General features: G+C 45.5%; 1 protein-coding gene across 1 annotated transcript in view; it reads left to right on the top strand.

Moving 5' to 3' along the window:
• The window catches only part of Adamts17 (ADAM metallopeptidase with thrombospondin type 1 motif 17), a 300,342-nt gene that overhangs the window by 256,188 nt on the left and 17,393 nt on the right, over nucleotides 1-26,761 (top strand). The window contains exons 20-21 of the mRNA XM_057756616.1: nucleotides 15,523-15,727; nucleotides 22,315-22,467. Of these exons, the coding sequence (XP_057612599.1) occupies nucleotides 15,523-15,727; nucleotides 22,315-22,467 (358 nt within the window). The remainder of the gene's footprint in view (nucleotides 1-15,522; nucleotides 15,728-22,314; nucleotides 22,468-26,761) is intronic.

Genomic DNA, 26,761 nt, shown 5'->3' with positions numbered 1-26,761 from the left:
TGGTGGTGTTTTTAATGTAAGAGAAACAAAGAAGAATAAATAAGCTCTTTAATATAGACAGACAGACACATAGCCTCACACACACACATACATATCACACATACACAAACACCACACACACACACCACATACATACCATACACACACAAACATACATACACACCACACACACATCACACATACACACGCATGCACACACACACGTACACAGAGACATACATACACAACACATACATACATTACACATAAATACACACAGAGACATACATACACACCATACACACACAGACCAAAACACACACACTACACACATCACACACATACCATACACACACAGCCATACGTACATACCACACACACACATACCACACACACATACACACTCACACAAATAACAGCAGGGGAAATGCAGCTGCAAACCCACTGATGTTTTCAGAATTGACAATGAGGGAGGAAACAAGGAAGGGAGAAGAAAGCAGGAAGCGTGGTCCCTAGGGGGAGAAGACGACACAGCACAGCCCAGGAGGCAGAAGCAACTAGTCTTGTGGTTAGAGAGCCTGGATCCAGGCACCGAGGTTCCCATGCCAGCTCCACAGCTGCTGTTTGGGACCTAGGGCAGGTCACCACCCAAGCCCTGTCAGATGCAGGCTGAGCATCATGTCTACCTCCTGGGATTGTTGTGTGAATTAATAGAAACAAATTACTCAGGCCATTTCCAGACATGCAGTAATTGCTAAATTTGGTGATTTTATGGTTCCTGTTATCATCGTGGTTTATTTTTTTTTTTACAAGTGTCCAAAACCCTATCCCAGGACGAAGTCTAGCTCAAGGTACTTTAGAAGCCACATCTGAGGCTCTGCTGGTCAGATCTGAGAATCACAGCAGCTGAAGAGAAGCCAGGAACCTAAGGCGTGTGCTTCAGTCTCTCAGAAGGAGCAGTTCACAGGTCCCAGGACTATGTCTTCTACATGTTGTCAACCCCTGACATGATGAGATAAGGGGGTGGCTCTCATGGAATCTGGAGAGGAAGGATGCTAGAGTGTGGGGGTGTTCAGCAAGACCACTTAAGCCCAACACTGTTGCTGATTGGAAGGTCTGTAGAGCACTCAGTGGATTTCCCATAATGTAACTATAGAAGAAGCAGGGAAACAGACTAATAGCCCATCACCATGGGGCTAGAACCTGGTCCCCTTGCTCCATGTCCAAAACTCCTTTCAGCACTCTGTCTTTGTAGTTTATCAGTAGCCTCCAATCATGCAATATCTTGGAGTAGGGCTCCATGGCGAGCCCCCCATTGTGTCAGGACATGCTAAAAGTACATTGGGCTGTAAGTTAAAGCTCCTTACAGAATGAGCACCTTCTTGACTGCCCATCTACCCTGTGTTTCCAATGAGAGGAATACAGATGCCCATTCTTCTTTGGGGCTACATGGGCCTGACTAGTATCCTTACAGAATAGCAGAACAAGTAATAAAACACAGAAGATAATTGTATACCTAGCTAAAATGTTCTTCAAGTGCCAAGGCTTTCTATGAGAGAGCCCAGGACATCATTCCCAGCAGCCCCTCTTATAGTATCTACTAGAGCAAGAATCCGTAAAGGACAGATGTCAGGTATTTTAGACTCTAAAGGATCTTAATTCTCTGTTAAAGTTGCTCAATATCAGTGTAGCCCAGGAACAGCTATAGACAGTACAGTTATTCTGCTCCGGTCACAGGTTCTGTCTCTTCTAATTCAGCCAACGTAGATAAAAATGTTCTTAAAAAAATTACAAAGTTCCAAAATGAGAAACATGAATTTGCTCTGTGCCAAGAATTATCCTTGTTCTATATTATGAAATACGATGGAGCCTTGTGCCATTCGGACCCATGGGTTATCACCAGCATTTGCTGAGCATCTTATTCATGTGCAGTGTGTTAGGCATACAGTAGCCGTATCTATAGTGATCATGTATAGAGTTTTTAGTTCTTGCCTTTATTCCCTGAACAGCACAGTCTAACAACTGTTTACACTGAAGGAGATAAAAGTAATCAAGAGATTAAAGCACACAGGCAAACACACATAGATCATACACAGATAGTATCTCCGTTTTATTTAAAGGGCTTGAGCATTCAGTTGCTTTGATATCTGGGAGGAGGGTTGTTCCTGGAATTAAGTCCTGCAGATAGCATGGACAGTTGTATAACTATCCAAGACTGTAGTCCAACCAAGTTTTATCTGTGAAATCAGTTGAGATGTGTCCTTGGATGCTAGTTTGCTTTGTACTTTTAAGATGCTTGATGTGGAGTGATGGTGGGACATCTTGTTCCCAGGCTAGAGCAAAAGTGAGACAAGGAAAACAATAATATATTAATGGTTTATCTCCTAATATAATTAAAATAATGCAACCAAAAGATGGGAGGAAGGAGAGAAGAATGAAAGGACTGAAGAGAAAGAGACAAATGCCATTTTACAAAGCTACGTGTACTTCTCATATTGAACTAAAAAAGAGGGGAGCTAGGGATGTCCACTGGCCTTGGTCCGAACACTCGGACTTCCGGTCGTCCTATTCCCCTTCTTCAAGAGGCTTCACCTGCAGTTTTCACATGTATGATTAAAATGACAGCATGCGATAGCCTCCCGCCACCAGCTTAGTTAGGATGGAAAAGACAAACTCTAAGCTTCCGCAAAGACATGATGCAACTTTGGAAATCTGTGTGGCTAAACAAACAAGTGCTGATGATCCCAAGCATGCAACCCCGTGCCTACAGCAGCAGATTATATAGCACGTGCACAGGAATGCTCAGGGCAGGGCTCCTCATACGAGCCCCAACCCTGAAACAAGCCAAGTGTCCACCCGCAGTGTGGTGGACGTTGTCTAGTTACACAGGATATCGCAACACGGTGGTGAGAACAGGCTTTGCGTGGACTCTTCTCCGAAATGCATTGATGAATGGAAGAAGCTGTGGACAGGAATGCATACTCTGTGTTTAAATAAAGTTCAACGCGCAGGCAAGCTATTTCTGGCGATAGGAGTAAGAATTGTTGGTAAGACTTGCAGCTGAGGAGCTAAGGACACTCGAGGTCCTGGAGACTTTTCTTCTTGAACTGAGTTGTAGCGACATGTCTTGATTTCTGAAAATTCATCAAGCTTTACGCTTGCAATGTGGGTGCTTTCCTATGTGTATAGATTCAGTGAGCGTTCTCACTACAAAGGAAAATAAAACACTCTTACACACAGAAACGATTTCAAGGAAATAGAACCATGGAAACAAGAATATAATAAAATATGTGCAGAAACTGGTAAAATACTGTTTAGTGGCTAAGGACACATATGGTAGAATGGGTTTAGCTCATCTACTAAAAGAAAAATAATTTCAAATCAGCTGACAAGCTAAGACTTGTCTATATGGTGTATACAGAAAGCACAGCTAAAAGAAACTGGTCCAGAAAATCTGAAACTGAAGGATGGACAAAGGCATGATGGGAAAATAGAAAAAGATAAATAGATATGGTATTTAAAGTCATAACTAAAAGTGAGGGAAAGTGGAATATTGTAAACAGCAGTTTCTATCAGTAAGCAAAACAGCAAGCAGCAGTCATAACACAAACTTCAGACAAAGTAAACTTCAAGCCAAAAACCATTAAATGTGCCAAAGAAGGAACTGAACCGAGAGAGGTCTTGGTTTACGATCAGGATATAGTAGTTCTGAATACTTATGGTCCAGAGAATACAGCGGCAGCCTGTGTGTGGTAGTTTTAATGTTATTGGCCCCCATAGTTTCATAGGGGGTGGCCCTGTTGGGAGGTGTGGCTTTGTTGGAGTGGGTGTGGCTTTGTTAGGGGAAGGGTATCTCTATGGGGGTGTGTTTTGAGATTCCTTATGCTCAAGATACCACCCAGTGATTCAGTCAACTTCCTGGTGCCTACCAGCCAAGATGTAGCCAGCATCATGATGATAATGGACCGAATCTCTGAAAATGTAAGTGAACCCCCTCAATTAAATGTTTTCCTTATAAGAGTTGCTGTGGTCATGCTATCTTTTCACAGCAATGGAAACCCTAAGACGCTGTGTAAACATGAACCACAGGGATGCAAGGAAATGGAATCTTATTAGTTACAGGAGACATCGACCCGGCCCTCTCGTTTTACAAACGGCCTAACAACATAGCCAAAAGACGTGTTACATGTGTCAGACACTGCGCCTAGAATGTGAACAGTGCAAGCTTTATTTTTCACTGTTTGAGTCACAAACTCTAAGTATGTATTTGGTCATGAAGAAAGCAGTAGGTTCCATCAAGTAGAAATATTATAAGAAAATACTAGTTTTAAACCAATAAAGCTAGAAATTAATAATACAATTTTTAAAAAGTACAAAATTCTCTCTACTTAGAAATAAATACATCACGAAGCTGGATGATAGCATACAGCTGCTACCCAGTACTTGGGAGGCAGAAACCAGAGGATTAGGAGTTTAAAAAAAAACAAATATACATCTCTGTTTTTATATGTTTTATCATGTTATATACACAGTTATAGATGTGGGATATGGCACCCCCATTTTTGATATTTGACACTAGCTCTTAGAAAAGAGACTTTGGGTATATACTGACCTTAGTCTGAGCACTTAAGGTGCCATGGAATTTTTTTACTCTTACCCAGCGATTCGCTGGGTGCTTACAAGGTGCCAGATGCTATGTCCTGTCTGATACTAGCCTAAGGTGAAGAGCCTTCTCTCCGCCTTGTGGAGCTTTTCTTGGGGGAAAGATGAACAAGGAGAGAAGACAACTCCAGACCTAGGGGCGTAGGCCATGTCCTCCTGGGTTTTATGCTGAGGTGTTGGAGGGACCCAAGCAGTAACTGTGTGGTGCCCACCTTGCCTCTCATTCACAGCTTACTTCGTGGGAGTTGCTACTTCCTCATGTCCCTGGGAATCCAAAAAGACTAGAGCACATGCCATCTGGTGCATGAAAAGGTCCAGCTAGTGTGATTCCGATTGCTTATTTACTTGAAGCTAGACAGGCTACATCTAGACCTGAGTTTGTTGAAGCCACATACTAAGGAGACATTGGCCAGCAGGGTCTTTCCAAAACAAAAGAGGCAGGTGGAAGCCAAGCGGCCTCCTGAAGAATAGCTAACAAACTGTGAGCATTGCAAAAGGAAGTCCAGGAAGAGACAGCAGACTCTGTGTACTTCAAGAGACTCTAGAGAATGAGCATGTCTCCTCTGAGGGCCTTCCAGGCTCGGAGTACAGCGAGCCCTATGTCATGCAGAGATCCAGGTCTGGAGATGCGCCCCAGTCTTCTGGTTACTCTGCTTATCACTCTGGATTGGGGGCTTCTAGCTACAACTTTGGGAAATCACCCATACATAATATGGGGAGGAGGGTACAATGGAAGCTCTGCAAATAGTCAACCCAATATATGGGTTAGGTAATTTATAGCTCTACGTACATACAAGAGTGTTACATGAGCCTTAAGAAGTCAGTATTTAGGGAAAAATACTAAAAGTTGCCTAGGAATTGCTTCTACTATCAATAGTGGAACCTAGTATGCAACAGTTTGTTTATAGCACGTGTGACATTGGTTTGAAGGGAAATAAGTGTGATAAAGAGTAAGATCGTGTGCGTTCTTTGTTCCTTCCCTTTATATTTTGGGGGGCTTACAGATTTTCTGCCATATGCATAAGTTATTATTTTTTCTAACTAAACGTAAACTGATTTTAGAGAAATTCCTAAAAATACGTGAATTATAGTCTATAGTCCTATAGAGATGAGCAAAAAGATCATTTTAGGGAGCTTCTGTTGGTTCTCATTTTTCCTTGTTGATACAGAGTTCAAGGCAATATGAAAAACATTTTAGGCTCCTAGACCAGCCCAAGACTCTGTGCTAAAAGCTGTCTTTCAAAAGAGCCAGGGATAAGACATGGACAACACAGCCGGACATGAGAGGGCCTTTGTGGGTGCCAATGCCTGAACTCTGCACCACAGACTAGACCATCCTATGCAAATCTGGGGTTAAAACATTTCCTAGTCAGAGGTTGGAAGATGGCCATTGTGGGAAATCCTCACTGTGCAAGAACAGACCCCTGAGTTTGGGTCCCTAGCCCCCACGTAAGAGTTGTGCGCAGAGGGATGCATCTGGGAAAGGGGACCGCATTAGCCAGCTAATCCAACCAAAACAGCAAGCCCCAGATTCAGGGAGAAACCCTGTCTCAAAAGAAGCTAGGGAGAATAATAAAACACTTGACATTGACTTCTGGTCTCTATATGTACATGCACACAAACGCATGCACACACAAGCACACACGTGCACACACAAATACACACAGGCATGAACATACATGCACAGACACATGCACACACTAGCATGCATGTGTATGTATGTGCACACACGCACACACACAGGCATGCATGTGACACACAAGCAAATTCCTAACCATTAAAACTGCCAACATGCACCTCTTGGAGGGAAACCATGCCACAAACTCCATGTAAGAAGACAATGTGTAGCGTCTGCTCTGAGGATCTTGGGGGGAAAGCCCAGTACCCAGTTAGATGTAAGACTTTCCCTGACCAGAAACTTGGGAAACAGATAAACATGGAGGAGAAGCTGGATTCTGGTGAAAATAGTCTATTGGGATACTTGCTAAACAAAATCTCAGAAGCACCCCAAATGATTCAATGCCACCCACTTAATAAGCCCAGAAATCTAACGAATCTCTCTTCTCTGCTGGGAGGACTCACAAGCACGGTTTCTGTGGCTCATTAGCTATTAAAGTTATTAACAAATTATTATTTTCAGTTGAAAGTGGTTATGGGCTTCATTATTCCCTCTCATGCCAAGACGCTGCAGTTCACTGAGAACATGAATTATCCCTAGCAGTCTGGAGTTTCTAAGTCATTCTGGACCGGGTTCACTCCCTTTGGCACAGCGAGTCGCACGGGGCTGAATGGCTGGGAGCCTCCCCTATGTAGTTTACTGCAAACTTAATTGGGACTAATTATTGTCTCCATTGCCTGCCTAGGGACATCTGCCCAGCAGCTGCTGTGACTCCATCCGATTAGGATGTTTGAAGCTTTCTGTGAAGTGAGACAAAGGGCATGAATATTTTATCATAGATTTATCCCACTCTAACTTTTTATAGGAAACTGCTGCTTGCTTTACTAGGCAGAAGTATTAATACACAATCTTCCCCACGTGCTGAAGTCGAGCTTTAGTTTGTGAGTCTTAAAGTGTTACTGCAGAGGAGGGGGAGAAGTGGCTGGCGCCTGTAGAGTGGGGACGAGGGCACAAGGATGGAGGGATGCTGGCTTTCACGTTTTTGTTTGGGTTTTTGAGACAGGATTTCTCTGTGTAGCTCTGGCTGTTCTGGAACTCACTCTGTAGACCAGGCTGACCTGGAACTCACAGAAATCTGCCTGCTTTTGTGTCCTCAGTACTGGGATTAAAGGCGAGCACCACTACCACCTGGCCTGTTATTCTTCAGTATGCCTATTGGAGTCTTTAGTTAGTCCATAGTTGTCCATATATGACCAGTGCATGGCATAAGTACCCATTTCACAAGTCAAAACTCTGAACCCCGCATCAGCTGGCTAGCCAAAGTCAAAGACATATTTGTGGTGCCCAAACTATACCCAGGCCTCTTTACCCTTAAGAGTCTCAAGGCCATAGCAAGCCTAGGGTGTTCTTGCAGGAATCAAGTGATTCCAACCGTGTAGGGAGTCTTGGGAGCGCAAGCAGAGGTCAGAGAAGTATATGACTGGGGGGATCCTTATAGGAACACCTACAATGGCCAGCTGAGGAGGGAGGGCCAGGCAGAGGGAGTCATGCCAACATCTCTGGATCAAGGAGCACCCAAGCATACATGGCCAACCAAAGCAGGGGTAATGAGGCCATTCACCCTTACCTTGAACTTCCCTCATTTTATTTATTTATTCATTCATTTATTCATTTATTTTGGTCTTTTGAGACAGGGTTTCTCTGTAGCTTTGGAGCCTGTCCTGGAACTAGCTCTTGTAGACCAAGCTGGCCTCGAACTCACAAAGATCTACCTCCCGAGTGCTGGGATTAAAGGCGTGTGCCACCACCGTCCAGCTAACTTTCCTCATTCTTATTTCCTTAGTCTAAAAATTATTTTGTTTGCATGTCTTCCTGGAAATGTCTATGATCCTCCCTGAAATGAGATGGAGTCTGGGATGAATGACGAAAGCATCATCAAATTGTGTCTTGGAAGTCCAGACCCAGGATGTGAAAGTCAGCAGACACAGGTTGCCGCTGGAGGTTTTAGAGTAAGGAAATAGCATGACGGAGCTGTTTCCAGGGCTAGCCTGACATGTAAAGAGATGGACTCTGAGTTGCTGTACCTTAGGTGACATGGCTGTGGTCATGGAGAGAAGGAGCCACATTTGAGATCTCTTCAGCGGTTGCCTTGGTAGGATAGAACAGTGTCTTACATGTGGTAAAAAAAATAATTCAAGCTGAGCCCTTTCTCCTGACTTGTCATGCCTGGACTTTGTGACCACACACACACACACACACACACACACACCTAGGCACCACAGCCATGGCAAGACTTCCACTGTACTACCACTGCCAGCCAGACCAGCAGGGGTTAGGGGTTCAGGGTAGAGCATTGGAGGCGCGGCATCCTCGGAAGCATATTTTCACATGTTCCTCTATGGATGTGTCTGTCTGTCTATCTGTCTGTCTTAGGGTGTCTGTCTATCTCTAGGGGGTATGTGTATGTCTGTCTGTTTCTGTCTCCATGTAGTGTGTGTATGTGGTGTGTCTGTGTATAGTATGTAGGTCTGTGTGTGATATGGATAGTGTGTGTGTGTGTGTGTGTATAAGTGTATGCATTGTATGCATGTGTATATGTTGTGTGTGAGTTTGTGTGTGTGTGTGTGTGCCAGCAGAGGCTACAGGCAAGCATTAGATGTTTTCCTTCCACTTTATTTTCTGAGGCAGGGTCTCTCTGAGTCCAGAGCTTGCTGATTTGGGTAGACTGTTTATGCTGGACTTACTGGGATTCTCTGGTGTCCTCCTCCCTGCTCTGGGAACAATAGGAGCATGCCACCGCCATACCTGTATTTCAATGTGGGTCCTGGGGGCAAAACTCAGGTCCTCGTGTTTGTGCAGCAAGCACTTCATTGTCTGAGCCATCTCCCCAATTCGAGGAACCATAGTTTTTGTCTTGAAGTTCATGGTTACTAAAGAGCCAAAGACTGGACCGAAGGGAGCGTGATCTGCTGTACAGAGGAGCTGGAGAAACAAGACCGTGGTTAGCAGCCACAGCCCAGGGAGATCAGGAGGCAAGCAGAGGAAAACAAGAAGTGGCTGTCAGGGTCACAAGTGTCCTGCCATCTGCACTGAGGTTTTTGGTGACGTGTCATGCTCACCAGGCACTCTTGCTCACTGTAGTCAAGGGAAAAGGTCGACAATGCCCAGTGCCAACCACTGACTCAGGGCTGAGATCTCCAGGCACCAGCTGTGTCCACATGGCTCCACCTTGCTTGTCTGTCACCCTGGGTGGACTTTTCAAGTCCACCACCCACATGGCCTCTAGAAGCCATGACCACCACTTCTAACATGGTGGCAGATTAACAGGCGCCGGGGAGTCAAACTAGACCAATGAGCCATCGCTTTGGAGTGTTGCTAAGGAGATGGGCTGACTTTGGATGGATGCTCTGGGGGAGTCAGGACTGAGTGTGTGGCTTGCAGGAATGGTATTGAGGCTGGGGTAGCAGACCATGAACCCCTGACCGTTACAGCTGTGCACCAGAAAGAACACTTGCAGGGCACGCAGCTGGTGAGAGGTGCCTCTGAACCTCCAGATCTGCAGTTGGAATAGCCCATCCCTTCAGCCCCACTTTCAGAAGCAGCTGAGCTGGCACCCTCTAGCCCTTGAGAACTCCCCCTAGGAACATTGCCTGAGTCTTATAAAAATCCTGAGCCTTTTCATAGCCAAAGCGGGACAGCCACAGGGCGGAATGCTGAGGAGGTCTGCCTGCACTTTTTATGTTGAATAATTTTTGTGGGCTCCAGGCATTTGGGACAACTGTACAGGGACCTCTGCTGGTGAAATTGGACTTGGGGTATTCCCTGCAATCTCTGAGTTCAGGGCTTTAGTATCCCTTTCTATTGGGTGGCATTCGGTGCACACTCTGGGAAAACCATGTCTCATCATTCATCCGAAGGAACTTTGGTTGTTGTTCCTGCTAGGATTTTCAGAGCAGAATTCTTCAGGCTAACCTGTTAAGCCAACCTGAAGGCAAACATAGCATCAGTGTGTCCTAAAACACAAAGAGTAAACGTGATGGAGTAGTATGTGACAACCAGCGGAACCTTGCCTCCTTGGGATGGAAGATGGAGGTGATGCTCTCCTGGCCTTTGAGGGGTTGGGTCAGAAACTCCACAGCTGCCAGCTTGGGATATTAAAGTGTAAAGTCCCAGACTGGAGGCCACAGGGCCAAATTCCTCAGCAGACACGACTTGGCCCACACAGGCGGCTTAAGGTTTTTGAGTCCAACATCTGAAAACTCAGGAGAAAGCTGTTCTCTCCACTTGACTAGCTAAGAGGGAGGAGGGCCAGCGCCAGACCACAGAGCTACATGGGGCTAGCCCCTTGCGACTGTCCCTTCCTGGTAGAAAGAGACCACTGTACAGTATCCCCAATATGAACTAAGAATTCCCTTCTTATCATTAACAGATAAATCTGGCTTGGTTAATTTTTCTAGCTTTGATGGTTTGTGGACAGGAAGTGATGATAAATTGGTTTTTTCTTGTTGTGTACAAGAAAACTTGCCTATTTTTATGTTTGGGCAACATTTATATTTCTTTTGTGATTCAGTCCCCTAGTTTTTGCCCACTATCTGATTTGGCTGCTTGTCTCCTTCCTGATTGATTTCTATGTTCCGCCTTAGAAAGAAAGGAAATGGTGATTCACGCTACAACACAGACAGACCTTTAGGACTCCGTAGGAAGTAATTGCACCACTTCTGTGAGGCCCCTTTGAATCCACAGAGGGTGCGAGCAGAGCAGTCATGGGAGAGAGGGAGGTTGCTGTTTGATGGGCACAGCTTCAGTTTGAGACAACAAGATGTAGGGGAGGGTGCTAGTGGTGGTAATGATAGAATTTTGTGGTTTTATTTATATCATGGCTCTGTGGATATGCAAGAAGCTAAAGTGATAAACTTTATGTCATATATATCTAACCACAATAAAAAAAAAAACAAGCAGGGGCACATAGTAGTCACATCTACTAAGATATAGAATGAGAAAAGATTGTGCCAGACTATTTGTAAGGATGTGGAAAATTCGGAGTCTTCATACCTTGATGCTGACAACATAAAATGGTACAACTGCTTCAGAAAACAGCCTGGCACCCCTGAAGCACTGAGTGCAGAAATAATTCTTCCAGGTATCCCCCAAGAAAGATGAGAAGGGACACCCTAAAAACATGCACAAAGGTTCATCCTAGCCTTGCTCACGATGTACAGAGTTGGAGTCTGGAATGCCATCGAAATCTCTGCCAGCTGATGAGTGGATAAATGAGATGTGGAATATCCACATAGTGGAATATTACCTGGCAATAAAAAGGAATAAAGCATAGAATTAGTACATGACCTGGATAAACTCCGAAAACACATGCTGACTGAAGGAAGCCAAGTGTAATGCGTCTTGTGTCATGTGACACCCTAACTGCATGGAATTTCTAGACGTGTGTAGAATCAGAAAGTAGTTTAGTGCCAATTTGGGTCTCGGAGGGATGGCTGCGTGTTGGGGAAGATAGATAAGGAGTCTGGGTTTCTTGTGGAAGTGATAAAAATGTCCCAGAGTTAGATGGTGATGACTTCATAATTGACAATACTGAAGAGACTCTTTCAATGAGTGAACTGTACAGCAAGTGAGCTGAGTCCTAATGCGATTTCTAGAAGGTGGATCTTCCACTCATTAGTGAGTAGCCTTGAGCAAGCCACTAAGCCTCACAAGCCTCAGTCTTTCCACCTATAGAACGGGTCAACCACATTAATTGTTACATGAGTTAGAATATTAAAGCATATCTTAACAGAGTATCGACAGACTAACGTCTAACTTCCTCTCCCCCCGCTCCTCGCCCTTTCCACCCTTCCTCCCTGCCTCCCCACTCCCTCTTTCATTTATTCTTTGTCTAACAAAGAAGAAGTAACCACAGTTGTCCAAGGGCAGCAGACATGGAAAGGGCATAGATCCTGTCAGACACCACCTTCTCGTTTTTAGGATCCAGTGGGCACAAGACTGTTTAAAGTCAGGATTCAGGGATGGAGGTTGTTTCCTTCAAGGCTGCTCATTCTTGGCCATGCCAAGGAGAACATCATGGGTTGCTGAGCCCCTCCGCAAGCAGAAATGTCTGCTTCCAGGAGATCTCATATCCCCAGGCCAGCGTGACACACGTCAGATTCTCATTTCCTCTTCTAAAAAACAAATATGTGAATAATATTACTTTTCAGGGAATGGTATATGAGAACTCATAATTCTCGAGTTTAAGTGGAGAGAGGCAGAATTGAAGCCTCATGTACAGCGGCCGTAAAGGGGCCCTGTTGATTCCCCTGGGAGAGCATCCCACCCAGGCTCCTTAGGTCACCGTTGCAACTCCTCGCTGTGCTTCCTTCACACATCTGTTTAATAAAAGCGGTCTCCTGGCTTCAGAAACTATCAATGACACGTGTGAGCGCTGTCTGAGTGTTCTCAGAGTTGCTAGCTCCAGTCTGCCAGGAGGTGGGAGAGGGACACAGTCCTGAGCAGATGGGAGGCTCCGGGGCTGCACTGCTCCTCCAGGTATTGGTTGGTGTTAGACAGGGAGGAAGGACTCTTGGCAAGACTTGGCACATCCTCCCCCAGGCCCATAGCACACAGAGTGAACTAAGTCACAGGTGTGCTGGGAAAGACCTTGTCACCACAGTGAGGCAGAGCAAAGTGTTGGTTTTCTCTTCGCTGGGCATTCCTTCCAGAGGACAGAAGGTCTGTGCCAGGGAAAATGGATTCACATCCCTACAGGCTAGGTGCCTTCTAGAAGTTTGGCTTGCTGTTCAAATAATATTCAAATTGGTTTTTTTTGTTGTTGTTATTGTTGTTTTTTTGGTTTTTGTTTTTTTTTTTTTTTTTTTTTTTTTTGGTTTTTCGAGACAGGGTTTCTCTGTGGTTTTGGAGCCTGTCCTGGAACTAGCTCTTGTAGACCAGGCTGGTCTCGAACTCACAGAGATCCGCCTGCCTCTGCCTCCCAAGTGCTGGGATTAAAGGCGTGCGCCACCACCGCCCGGCTTGTACTATTGCCCCATGCATGGAGGAGCCCAAAACTCAAAGGAAATAAGATGTACTGAGCTATAGTAGCTAGTCCTCAAGCAGGGAGCTCCTGCTATCGTACCTGCTCCTTCTATCTGAATCATGCAAACTTATGATGAATTAGGGGGAAATTAACTTCAGGAGACCTTGTTAACCTTGCTTCAGGCTGGCCAACTAGATGCCCTTCCCTGGAAAGCCAGAGCTGCTCTTGACAGAACCAGTGTCTACATTTTAAATAATAATTACATGGTGTCTTAGGGTTTCTATTGCTGTGAAGAGACACCATGACTATGGCAACTCTTGTAACAAACATTTAATTGAGGTGGTGACTTACAGTTTCAGAGGTTCAGTCCATTGTCATGCAGGCACACATGATGCTGGCTATGTCTTGATCAAAAGACAAGGATGTGGACCGTGACACTGGGTGATGTTTAAGCAAGAGACCTCAAAGCCCGCCCCCATAGTGACATACTTCCTCCATCAAGGCCACACCTACTCCAACAAAGCTACTCCTCCTAATAATGCCACTTCCTTTGGGGGCCATTTTCTTTCAAACCACCACACATGGTCATAGTAGTGTCTGTCAGGCCTGAAGCATGGTGCACTCACCAAGTTCTCAGACCCTCAGGTCATCTCAGGCAATCTAAGAACCAGCCTGTGAGGTGTGAACAGTAACAGTGTTTTATGAAGGGACAGGCCGTAGACACTTCCTGGTCATACAGCGGGCAAGCTGATGGAGTGAGGGCTTGAGTCTGGGTCCATCAGACCCAGGTACTATGTGCAAAGCTGAGGGTATCTGGCTTCAAGACATCAGCATCTCTTGCTGTCAGATCATCATGAGTCAAGTATGCCATGGATGGAAAGATGCTTCCATGACTGAAAAAAAAAAAAAGAGCCCCAAGATGGATGTGGCAGAATGCCTGTAATCACAGCTACTTGAGGGACAAGCAGGAGGAGGACTAGCTCAAAGCCGGATTGAGAGGAGCCTTCTAGCATGTTCTCTAAGACCTGCTTCCTGATTGGCTGATCTGCATGCCTCCCATCTGTCACTCTCTGTGTCCTTTGTCACACTCCCTTCTACACTCTGTGCACAACCAGACTCTCCCAATCCTCTCAACTCTTGCCTCCAATTCCAGACTCCTTACCTGACCACACTGTCAGGCCTCTCCCAGAGTTGAGTGAGATCCAACGAGGAAGGTCGGTGGAGCTGCCTATTGTGGTGTGCAGACCAGCCTCTCTCTTTTCCCCTCACTGAGCCCTGCCCACTTGTTGTATAATGCTACTCCTGAAGAGGTCTGAACAGTGGTCTACCCACCCCAAAATAGGGAATCAACGGCAGACCAAAATACGGATACCACCTGTGGTGGTTTGAATGAAAATGGCCCCCATAGGCTCATGGGAAGTATCACTATATGGAGGTATGGCCTTATTGGAGGAAGTGTGTCATTGGCTGTGTTAACAAACCTCACACTGCCATAGAACAGTGCTAGATTCTCATGTGAAGGCAGGAAACAGAATCAGCCAACCTCATAACCACATTGAAAGCGTCCCTTGAATGCGGGTTTGGAGGGATGGCTTAGTGGTTCAGAATGCTGGGTGCACAATTATGAAGGTGAGAATTTGCATCATAGCGCCCACATAATAAGCTGATTGTCTCTGCAAACACCTGTAACCCCAGCTATAGGGGGAGATGCAGATAGGAGGACTGCTGGGCTTTCTGCCTTCCAACCTAGCCGAAACATTAGCACCGCCCCCACCTCCCCACCCCGCATTCAGGAAGAGACCCTGCCCCTGAAGCATAGGGGAGAAGAGATGGAATATGATAATACCTTCTCCTGGCCTCCAAACACACACATATATACACACTTGCACATACACATGCACACACATAAGTATCCTCCTGGTGTTGGGACATGACCAGTTTCACGTCTACTCACGCTCCACTGAACTAAGCATGTGCCATGACAACAGATAGGTTGTATGATCCCACTACAGGGAGGGAGGGAGCAGCTGGAATATTACCTAACCTTCTGTGGGACTGTTGTAGCAGAAAGCTTCCTATACCAAAGAGGCCACTGAACTAGACAACCGGTCAGGTCACCCTGTGTTCTGAAGCTCCAGAATTCTTTCCAGAGTTGATGACAAAGCTCTCTAGATCTTTCTCTCTCACCACTCACTCACCACCAGGTTATTTTCTTCCTGTCCTTTCTCCCTCTGGGCAGGTGGGTGGCCGGTCAGTGGAGCCCCTGCTCAGCAACCTGTGAGAAGGGCGTCCAACATCGGGACGTGACTTGCGTATACCAGCTACAGAACGGGACACATGTCACTACTCGACCCCTCTACTGCTCAGAACCCCGGCCGACCCCAGTACAGAGCTGTGAAGGCCAGGACTGCCTGTCTATCTGGGAGGCATCAGAGTGGTCAGAGGTGAGTGCTTGGGCTTGCCACTGAGGCCGAAGCCATGCAAGGGCCTGCAGGCCTTAACACAGGGCCCACTGTGGGCTGTTTGCTCCAGTCCATGCACCAAGTCCTTCCTGCCCCATGGTCAGCTCACAAGTGCACTCCAGTTACTTCCTTAAGCCCCATCTGAAGCCGCAGCATGGCTAAAAACAGATAAACATATGTAATGTAGTTTTGAGGATGAATAGGTGTACAGCACTGGGAAAGTACAATTTGATTCCATTTCTTGTACAAATTCCTACTCAGAGATGATGGATGGACAGGTGACAAATGATAAGATAGGTAGGTAGGTAGGTAGGTAGGTAGGTAGGTAGGTAGGTAGGTAGATAGACAGACAGATGATAGATAGATAGATAGATAGATAGATAGATAGATAGATAGATAGATAGATAGACAGATGATAGATAGATAGATAGATAGATAGATAGATGATAGATAGATAGATAGATAGATAGATAGATAGATAGATAGATAGATGAGATAGATAGATAGATGATAGATTGATTGATTGATTGATTGACAGGTGATAGATGATAGATAGATAGATAGATAGATAGATAGATGATTGATTGATTGATTGATTGATTGATTGATTGACAGGTGATAGATGATAGATAGATAGATAGATAGATAGATAGATAGATAGATAGATAGACAGACAGATGATAGATAGATAGATAGATAGATAGATAGATAGATAGATAGATAGACTGAATACCCATTGACCTTTTTGTTCTTTTGTTCTCCTTTGGACATGGTTGAATTGTAGCATGGTCAAGTTGAGTAACTGGTTTCAAAGCTTTCCCTGAAATGCCAGGGCAGCTCTTGCACTTTGCAGGAGTTAGGTGCTGGGAGGGACAGCCTTTGGTATGCAAGTCAGAGTTACAAATCTCACACCGAAAAACCTGTTGGAAAGCAGTCAAAGGTAAGGCCTAAGTTTTAAGTCAGAAGGCCAATCCTGGAAACACCATTTTATCTTTGGTGAAGTCATCCTTCAAGGCTTTGTCTTGGCATTACAATTATGTTGATTGTTTGGATATAAAACAAACAGAAAATAGCTACATAAAGGGTTGGACTTCTCCTGGTTCCCCAAACCTAGAGTAGTCTGGGAAACTTCAGGAGACTGGATCCAAGACACTCTTCAGTGTGGAAAATATTTTTAAAGTTCTCTGATTGCCAAACATAATTATTTTGAATAAAAAAAGCATTTGGGACATTTTTAATGAACAGAAAGCCTTCCATTGGCTGCTCTAAACTGAAGTTGAATTTCAGGCAAATCTTTTTTTTTTTCTTGCTGATTTTTTTTATTAATTAATTAATTTAATTATTAAAGATTTCTGCCTCTTCCCCGCCACCACCTCCCGTTCCCTCCCCCTCCCCCAATCAAGTCTTCCTTCCTCCTCAGCCCAAAGAGCAAGCAGGTTTCTCTGCCCTGTGGGAGGTCCAAGGACCACCCACCTCCATCCAGGTCTATTAAGGTGAGCATCCAAACTACCTGGGCTCCCACAAAGCCATTACATGCAATAGGATCAAGAACCCATTGCCATTGTTCTTCAGTTCTCAGTAGTCCTCATTGTCCATTATGTTCAGCGAGACCGGTTTTGTCCCATGCTTTTTCAGTCCCGGGCCAGCTGGCCTTGGTGAGTTCCCGATAGATCATCCCCATTGCCTCAGTGTGTGGGTGCACAAAAACTCAAAGCCATCCCACTAAAATCAGGAACACGACAAGGATGTCCACTCTCTCCATACCTCTTCAATATAGTGCTTGAAGTTCTAGCAATAGCAATAAGACAACATAAGGGGATCAAGGGGATCCGTATTGGAAAGGAAGAAGTTAAGCTTTCATTATTTGCAGATGATATGATAGTATACATAACCGACCCCAAAAACTCTACCAAAGAACTCCTACAGCTGATAAACACCTTTGGTAATGTGGCAGGATACAAAATCAACTCCAAAAAATCAGTTGCCTTCCTATACACTAAGGATAAGGAAGCAGAGAGGGAAATCAGAGAAGCATCACCTTTCACGATAGCCACAAATAGCATAAATTACCTTGGGGTAACTCTGACCAAGGAAGTGAAAGATCTATTTGGCAAGAACTTTAAGTCTTTGAAGAAAGAAATTGAAGAGGACACCAGAAAATGGAAGGACCTCCCTTGCTCTTGGATTGGGAGGATCAACATAGTAAAAATGGCAATTCTACCAAAAGCAATCTATAGATTCAACGCAATCCCCATCAAAATCCCATCAAAATTCTTCACAGATCTGGAGAAGACAATAATCAACTTTATATGGAAAAACAAAAAACCCAGGATAGCCAAAACAATCTTATACAATAAAGGATTGTCTGGAGGCATTACCATCCCTGACTTCAAACTCTATTACAGAGCTACAGTACTGAAAACGGCTTGGTACTGGCATAAAAACAGAGAAGTCGACCAATGGAATAGAATAGAAGACCCTGACTTTAGCCCACAAACCTATGAACACCTGATTTTCGATAAAGGAGCTAAAAGTATACAATGGAAAAAAGAGAGCATCTTCAACAAATTGTGCTGGCAAAACTGGAAGTCAATCTGTAGAAGAATGAAAATAGATCCATATATATCACCATGCACAAAACTCAAGTCCAAATGGATTAAAGACCTCAATATCAGTCCAAACACACTGAATCTGATAGAAGAGAAAGTGGGAAGTACTCTACAACACATGGGCACAGGAGAACACTTCCTACGTACAACCCCAGCAGCACAAACACTAAGGACATCATTGAATAAATGGGACCTCCTGAGACTGAGAAGCTTCTGTAAAGCTCAGGCAAATCTTAAAATGTAAGTATTTAAGGACTGGAGTCCTTATCCTGCCCTTTATGATGTTTGATGGAAAGGGGAACATTTAAAATTGGTTGTTGTTTTTTTTCTTTATATGCACTTAGGTTTCTAGTTTCTTATTCATGGGGATTCTTTCTCAGTGCTTGAGATAGAGGCATTTGAACACTCCTCCCCTCCCCCAGGCCAGGGTTTTGACCACCTTGATCTCAAACAAGATTTGTACTTCAATCAGATAAAATCCCCAAACTCTATGGGAAAAATTAAATCCATTCTCACCTAAAGAACCAAGTCATATTACAGCCTAGAAGACCACCTCATGGGAAGTGTGGCCCAGAAAAACAGGATTTAAAGACATTCCTCTATGGCTGTCCCTCTGCATCACCTGATCCTAACCCTGAGTCAGTGTCCACATGGGCATACCTGATGCTGCCGGCCTAGAACATGGAATCTAATCATCTCCCCCTGCCCCGCTTGAATTGTGCCCAAAGCTGGTATTCTGTCCCTCTGCTGTGAGCCAACATACCTACACCCCTTCTGCTAAGAACTGACTGTCATTTTCTTATGGGAGAAGAGGCTTAGAAATGTATTCACCCAACAGTATTCACCACCCTCGCCACCCACCTCCTCCCCCAGCTTCTTCATGACTTTATTGGAAGGAGGATCAAATATCAGAAGGAAATAAAAGGTTTGTGGGAGCCCTCTTTTCCTCAGCTGCTTGACCCCATCCTGGGGGAAGTAAAGAGAGGTTGAGTATCACCCTCCTGGGTCCTTTGCAACAGCCGTCTGCACCCGCTCTTCCTCAGGGCTGAGAGTCTCAAGGGAATGGGCTACTGATCAGAGGGTGGAGTCCAGCCTTAGCGAAGGAAACAGCTGGACAGCAGTGAACCGCTACTCCAGAGAATGGCAGACTAGCGTACGACAACACAGGAACTGACCACAGGCAGAGGTGGTAACTCGGCCTTGGTTGCCAGGACGCAGACCACGAGCTCAATGGAGACATGGCCACGTGGAGAAACAGGACAAGCTCTCAGAACAGATACAGAAGGGCTCTAGCAGGCCCGAGCATGGAACTGGCAGGCTTTGTCATCCCCCTTCCCTGTCCCTCACCAAACCGTAGATTGCATCCCTAAAGCTAGCCGCAAAGGTCTATTCCCTTATTTGACTACTTCCTCCTCCTGAGGCTGACTGCTGAGGTCCAGGTACCAAAGTACTGAAGTCCAACCATCAAACGCCCTCCTTTTGGTTACCCTAATTAACATGCCCAATCCAAACAAACCAACTCATCCTAACATGGGGTCTCCCCCTCTCCCTTTATAAACTGCTGTTTGCCTATGGGCCATATCTGCCCCCACTTTATCCAGAAGCAGTTTGTCCCTCTAGGCAAAACTCCCTTCCCTTTTTCTCCCCTCTCCCATGTCTCCCATCCCATCTTTGTTTCTCTGGTGCAAATAAGTCTTCTGTGCTGAGAACTTGGTTTTGGTGTATGCTGTGCAAACTCAGGCCCTTTCAGAAACCATCACTGCAGTGACCTGGACTCAATGCAATGGCCCTGCTAGGCCAAGAGGACCAATGCCCTGAAGTCTTCTATGGAGTGGTGCCTTACATCTGAGGTCACTTTCAACTAGCTCTTTTCCAGGGCCACACTAATAAGGAGAGCGGCGGGCTGTGTCCCACCACCCGGCTAGCTTAAGCCCTGAAATAATTACACAGAAACTTTATTCATTTAAATACTGCCTGGCCCATTATATCTAGCGTCTTCTTGGCTAACTCTCACATCGTGCTTTAACCCATATCTAGTAATCTGTGTATCACCACGGGGTCATGGCTTACCAGAAAGATTCTAACCTACATCCATCTCAGGCCGGAGAATCATGGCATCTGCCGCATTGCCTTCTTTCCAGCATTCTGTTCTGTCTACTCTGCCCTATCAAAAGGCCAAGGCAGCTTCTTTATTCAACCAATGAAATCAACACAAATATAGGACCTCCTACACCACCACACACATGTACACATTTGCCTCCCCAGCTCTTCCAGATGACCACGGTTCTAAGGAATGTGTTTGCCTTTTGAAACAAGCCAGTTTAATCTCAAAGTACCACAGAAGGAAGAGTCCATACAGGACTGGAGAGATGGTTCAGTGGCTAACAACACTGGCAACTCTTGGAGAGGGTCCAGGTTCACTTTCTAGCACCCACATGGTGGCTTTGACTCTAGTTCCAGAAGATGTAATATCCTCTTTTGGACTCTGAAGGCACCTTCATATATGTGGGGCACGTACATGTACTCAGTCATATACACATACACATAAAATTTTAAATTAAAAAAAAATGCTCACAAGAAGAGGTAGGTAGGTACTATTTTAGGATGAACACCAGTTACACAAATGCCAAGAACAATGTTTGTCCTGTGTGTGTGTGTGTGCGTGTGTGTGTTTCTGGACATGACGAAACTTTTCAAAAGTTTAGGTTATTATCCCTCGGGCACTGCAATGGCCTGCTACACGTGATAAACTGGGCTAGCCTGAAATCTCCTCTGCAGAATGTAGCCTTAGCCTCCTCCACTTCTGTGCGGGACTATGGTGTTCCTCTTGGAGTCACACGTAACAAATTAAAAGAGGATGGCGGCTCTCTGAGCTGCGGTCAGTGTTCCTTCTGCCTTCTGGCTAAGGGCAGGAGACCACATCCCCTCTGCTCACCCAACAGCTTGTCACTCTCGTCAGATAGACTCTCTCAGAGATGACAAGTCCTCTCTGCCTGAGCTTCCTTCTGCACTGAGAGCTGTGTGAGTGCCCTCACCAGCGTGCCTTCCCACGGGGCAAGATCCAGACATATCCTAGAGTACCTCGTGTCCCCATTTCCTGGCAACTCCTTGGACTCTTGTCTCTCCTTTTTTGTTTTGTTTGTTTTGCCTTTTTGTTTTTCAAGACAGGGTTTGTCTGTGTGGCCCTGGCTGTCCTTGAACTCACTCTGTAGACCAGGCTGGTCTCGAACTCACAGAGATCCGCCTGCCTCTGCCTCCCGAGTGCTGGGATTACAGGCCTGTGCCACCACTGCCTGGTTTTTGTCATTCTCGGTTGCATGAGGACCCTGCAGTCTTGAGTTCTTGAGGGCTTGATCATCATTTGTGATCCCTCGGGCTCTGCCCAGATCCCCTCTGCAAGCTGTCCCATGTCCTGTCTACTAATAAGTAAACTCTGCTATTGTGTGGAGTGTTGATCTCTCCATTCTTGGTATCCACACTGAAATTCCAAGCTTGTCTTAGGAGAAACACCCATGGCTTCTAGCTCTTGCCCCCTTTTTGATCAAGGTCTTTGCCTTGTGTATCTAGAGGCCAGGTGGCTCAGATTCCTTTGCTGTCAGAACCCCACTTGGCTCCAGCTGGCCCCTGCTTCTTCTGCCAGCTCATGTGAGGTTTGCCCTTTCAACTCCTGCCCTGAGTTGATCTTTTAGACCTGGCAGCTGGCCATTAAATTCCATTTCCCTCATTTGACCACCTAGGTACCGTGAGTTCTTCTGAGTCCCGTCTATCCATTACTGGCCACCTGGCTAGGGTCCCCAGAGGGAATAACAAGACTAAAGACCACGAGCACTTAAGGATGGATTGTGTCTCATTGTCTTGTCTGCTTCCCCACTTGGGCCTGGCACACAGTGGGGAATTCAGTGATGTTAATGGACTTGAACTGAACTGGAATGTACCAAGCACCCCTGCTGTGTCTTGCAGTGCTCTGCCAACTGTGGCAAAGGGACCCAGAAGCGAACGGTGACCTGCACCAACTCTCAAGGGAAATGCGACGCGTCCACAAGGCCAAAAGCAGAGGAGGCGTGTGAGGACTACTCCAGCTGCTATGAGTGGAAAACCGGGAGCTGGTCTAAGGTGAGAACAGCATGCTGGGCTTCCATCCCGCCGGGGAAGTGTGAGCTAGCATGAGCTCATAATGAGTCAAGTTCACTTTCTTACCCCACCCCTCAGAACTGCAATCGCTGTTGACCCTGCTTGCATCTTCCCTGCCCTTTCCAGCCGGTCAGCAATGTTTCAGCTTGCTGGGAGCATCCCACTGCAATATGTGCATTGGGAAGCAAATCAAATGCAGCCTAAAGCACACAGTGGGTGTTCCTCAGCAGCCCAGCTTCCCCTTACAGCATGCTGGTGGTACCCCAGCAAACTACCATGAGCCTATCCATCAGGAAAGCCTCGCAAATCTAGGAGCTAGGTTGAGCAGACCCATTTCAAGGCCTAAGAAGTACCATTTATTTGGTAAACAAGAGCCTGGAGGCTACAGGGTAGAGAAGGCAGGAGTCTGTCGAAGAGCTGGGGAAAGTTCAAATTGAATGTTTCTTAAAATGATGCTTCTTTGTCAAAACCGTGTGTGTATAGTTTCTCTTGTAACCCCAGAGCTGGGGAAGTGGAGATCAAAGGGTCCTTGAGGCTTGTTGCCAATCAACCCACCTCACCAAATCAATGCATTCCATGCCAGTGAGAAACCTGACCAATGAAAAATATGGATGGCAGATGAAGAACCATACCTAAGGTTGTCCTCTGGCACCTACATCCATGCACACCTGTATACACACCTGAATACTGCACCAAGGCTCTCCAGTATAATTTTTATTTTATTCCTTGCTGTTTGAGCCATAGTAGCTTTGAATGATTCATATTTACTGAGGACTAAGGACTGAGGCCTGTGTAAAGACTAGTTTTTAGATTGTCCCAAGAGCATGTTGCAGAGACACTTGGTATCTCATGAATGCAGAGAGTATATTTGCTTCGTCATGGTCTCAGCAACTGAAAACCTCTACACTTTCGGCATCTCCACCCAAGGATCCCAGAAGCAGCTGCAATCACTTGACCTGCACAGTCAGTCCCGTAAACATTTCAGAGTCTGTTGCTAATGTCTAAAACTGTTTTAGAATGGTTCCTGAAGTTTTGGATTTGGGTCTTACTTTAAAACATGGCAATACATCCCAGGCAGGCAGTTTGGCTCTGCATCTGGCAATGGCCTGTCTACTGGAACGCTGTACCTCCAGATTCTGGTACCTGCAGAAATGTCCATGCTATCCATACTGTCCCCAGCCTACATCAGAGCATAAACCCTCCAAAGGCTTCCAGTGCTGAACAACCAACCCAGTGTCACCTGCCTGAAAAGACCTTCCTTGACAAATTCTGACCAAAGAAATAGAATTAAGGCTATCAGTCCACTATCCTACCCCCAAACAAAATCAATACAACCCCAAGAAGAATCTCAAGCAGAAGAAATTGAACATCAAAGCCATGGCAAAAGAACTCTGCTACCCTTAGAAGCTATGCTCACTGAATGGAAACAGCAAGTGGAAGGTTTAGGGCTCCGACTCCATGTGTGTGTGTCACTCTCCCTCTTCTTTGGTCCATATCTCCAAGACGGAGATCACGAAGGCTGTCTTGACCTCTTCCTCAAAGATGCTCATGCATTCTGAGGTGTAGATGAAGACACTCTTAGACAGCTAAGCTCAACTGCCTAGAACACGTCACTCAGTTCACTCCAGGTCCCAAGACTCTTCTCACCAACTTAACCTGGCCTTATTAGTCAGACTATTCAGACCCAGCCTGGCCACAGGGAGTCTTGGGCATGAGGCAGAGTGAGTTCTGGGTCACACAAGCCCATCTACATTGAGAAATACAATGCAGATGTTTCTTTGCTTTGAACCTGTGTCTAACATCCCATTATTCTCCAGCCTAAAAGATAACTTTAGGAGAATGTTTGAGGCCCTTAAAGAGGAAATGAAAAATCCCCTCAAAGAAATGGAGGAAAAGACAAACAAAAAATGAAAGAAATTAATAAATCCCTTAAAGAAAACCAAGAAAAAGCAATCAAACAGATGAAAGAAACTATTAAAGACTTGAAAACTGAAATAGAGAAAAAAAAGAAAACACAAACCGAGGGAATTCTGGAAATGGAAATTGTGAGAAAATGATCAGGAACCACAAATGCAAGCATAAACAGCAAAATATAAGAGATGGAAGAGAGAATCTCAAGCACTGAAGATACAATCGAGGATATAGACTCATCAATCAGAGAAAACCTTAAATCTAACAAAAGCTTAACACAAAATATACAGGAAATATGGACATCATGAAAAGATCAAACCTAAGAATAAAAGGGAGAGCAGAAGGAGAAGTCCAACTCAAAAGCACAGAAAATATATTCAACAAAATCATAGAAAAAACTTTCCAAACCTAAAAGATATGCATATGAAGATACAGGAAGCTTACAGAACACCAAAAAACATTCACTCACCACATAATAATCAAGAATGAGGATCTGTAGAATATACTGACCTCCACAGATCTTTGTCATTGTGCAGCTGAGTGGCTATGTGTGTTTGTGCCAGAGTCAGCCACCCCAACTCAGCCACAGCAGGTCTGGCCAATGCACCACCAGCCTCCATGCACCAAGCCAGGTCTCACAGGTTTGCTCTGCCAAAACCCAGAGATGCACAATTGCAAGTATGAATGTGTACATAGGGTGTGCTGGGAGCAAGGTGGTGCTGAAGAAGCATGGAAGTCATTCAAGAGTCACCTCCAAAGCTGCTTACTCTACCACCTTCTCTGAACAACCCCCATACAGGTAGAAATGTGCCCATGACTTTCCTTTTCTGGCTTTTTTGAGAAAGAAATGTAAACAGAGACTGTGCTTTCATTTCCTGGCCACCCAAACCCGAATAATCACACAGAATCTATATTAATTACAACAGTTTGGCCCATGGCTCAGGCATATTTTTAGTGAGCCCTTACATCTTAAATTACCCTAGTTTTATTAATCTATGTATTGCGGTGAGGCTGTGGCTTACCGGTAATGTTCTGGCATCTTTCTCCTTCAGCAGCTACATGGGCGTCTGCCTGGCTCTACCTTCTTTCCTCCTCTGTCTCTGCTTGGATTTCCTGCCTTGCTGTATTCTGCCCTGCCATAGGCCAAAGCAAATTCTTTATTCACCAATGGCCATAAAACATACTCACACCATATGGAGGGAAATCCCACATTAATACAATTCCCCTTGGGGCCCCTGAACTCCCTCTCCAAGTTACTGGATCTATGAATGTGGGTGCCATGGGATGGACCCTCCCCATGGGTTTTCTGTTGTTCAGACCGGAGCTGTTTTAGGACTGCAGTGTCTTCTCTAACACCCCACTTTACAGGGAGTGTTGCTGGTTTGCCTGTGGAGTCTGCTGCATTTTCAAACCAATTGCTGTAGACTATTTTCCTGTGACTAGTAAGCAAGCAACCTAGATGGGAATTAGAAGACTAGCAGTCTGGGCCCCCATAATTGGTAGGAGGCAACGCCTGCACAGCCAGTACAGAGAGGAGGCTGGGCCTGGGGCTCCCAGAAGGTATGCCTTCCTACCCGTGCAGCCTCAGGCCACTCCCACCCAAGTCCTGTGAGAACAGTAAGCCTCTCCCAGATCAACAGAAGAAACCACATACTCATAGATGCTGACCGAAGGGTTGGCACCTATATGTACACAAGGGTGAAGTGAGAGCACCCATCTAGACAGCTCTGGTGGCAAAAAGAAAGGTTTGCTGGGGAACCAAAACTACCAGGCTGTGCAGAGAGAAGAGAAGTTGGGCAAAGCTGTGCCACTCTTAAGAAGCTATGTTGTGGTGGGAGGTATGCAAGCAGAAACAGCCTGGGAAGTAGAGAAGTTGTGGGGGGCGGGGGGACCATTAGCCAGAATGACCTGGGTGCTAGCGTCGGGAGTTTGACCTGGGGACTAGATGCCCCATTACCAGAGATGGTTAGCTATGGGGGTGAAGGGGTAGATGAAGGAAATAATGGCATTTTCCAACACACAGAAACCTGCTTCACAAGATTTCTGACAAATTCCAAGTTTAGGTGGTAACCTTTCTGTTTACCCAGTTAGAGTCCAGCCTGAGCTGAGTTCAGACTGACATTTAGGATGCTGGGAGAAGGACTATCATTTTAGGGGCCCATTTTGGACCTAATGTTTCAGGTTTCAGGCTTTTGTTGATAGTAAGGGACAATTGTAGTCATGTAGCTACTTCTGGCTAAATGGGGACATGCAGCGGGTGGGGGGGGCATCATCTTAAGAAGGGTGGAACACCAGTCAGCGGTGGGGAGGCAGACAGGAAAACTTGGTAGGAGACCTGGAGAAACTGTCAGAAGCATCTGGCTTA

This window comes from Chionomys nivalis, chromosome 23, assembly GCF_950005125.1.
Source record: "Chionomys nivalis chromosome 23, mChiNiv1.1, whole genome shotgun sequence".
Classification (NCBI taxonomy): domain Eukaryota; kingdom Metazoa; phylum Chordata; class Mammalia; order Rodentia; family Cricetidae; genus Chionomys; species Chionomys nivalis.
This window is presented reverse-complemented; position numbering and strand designations above follow the sequence as displayed.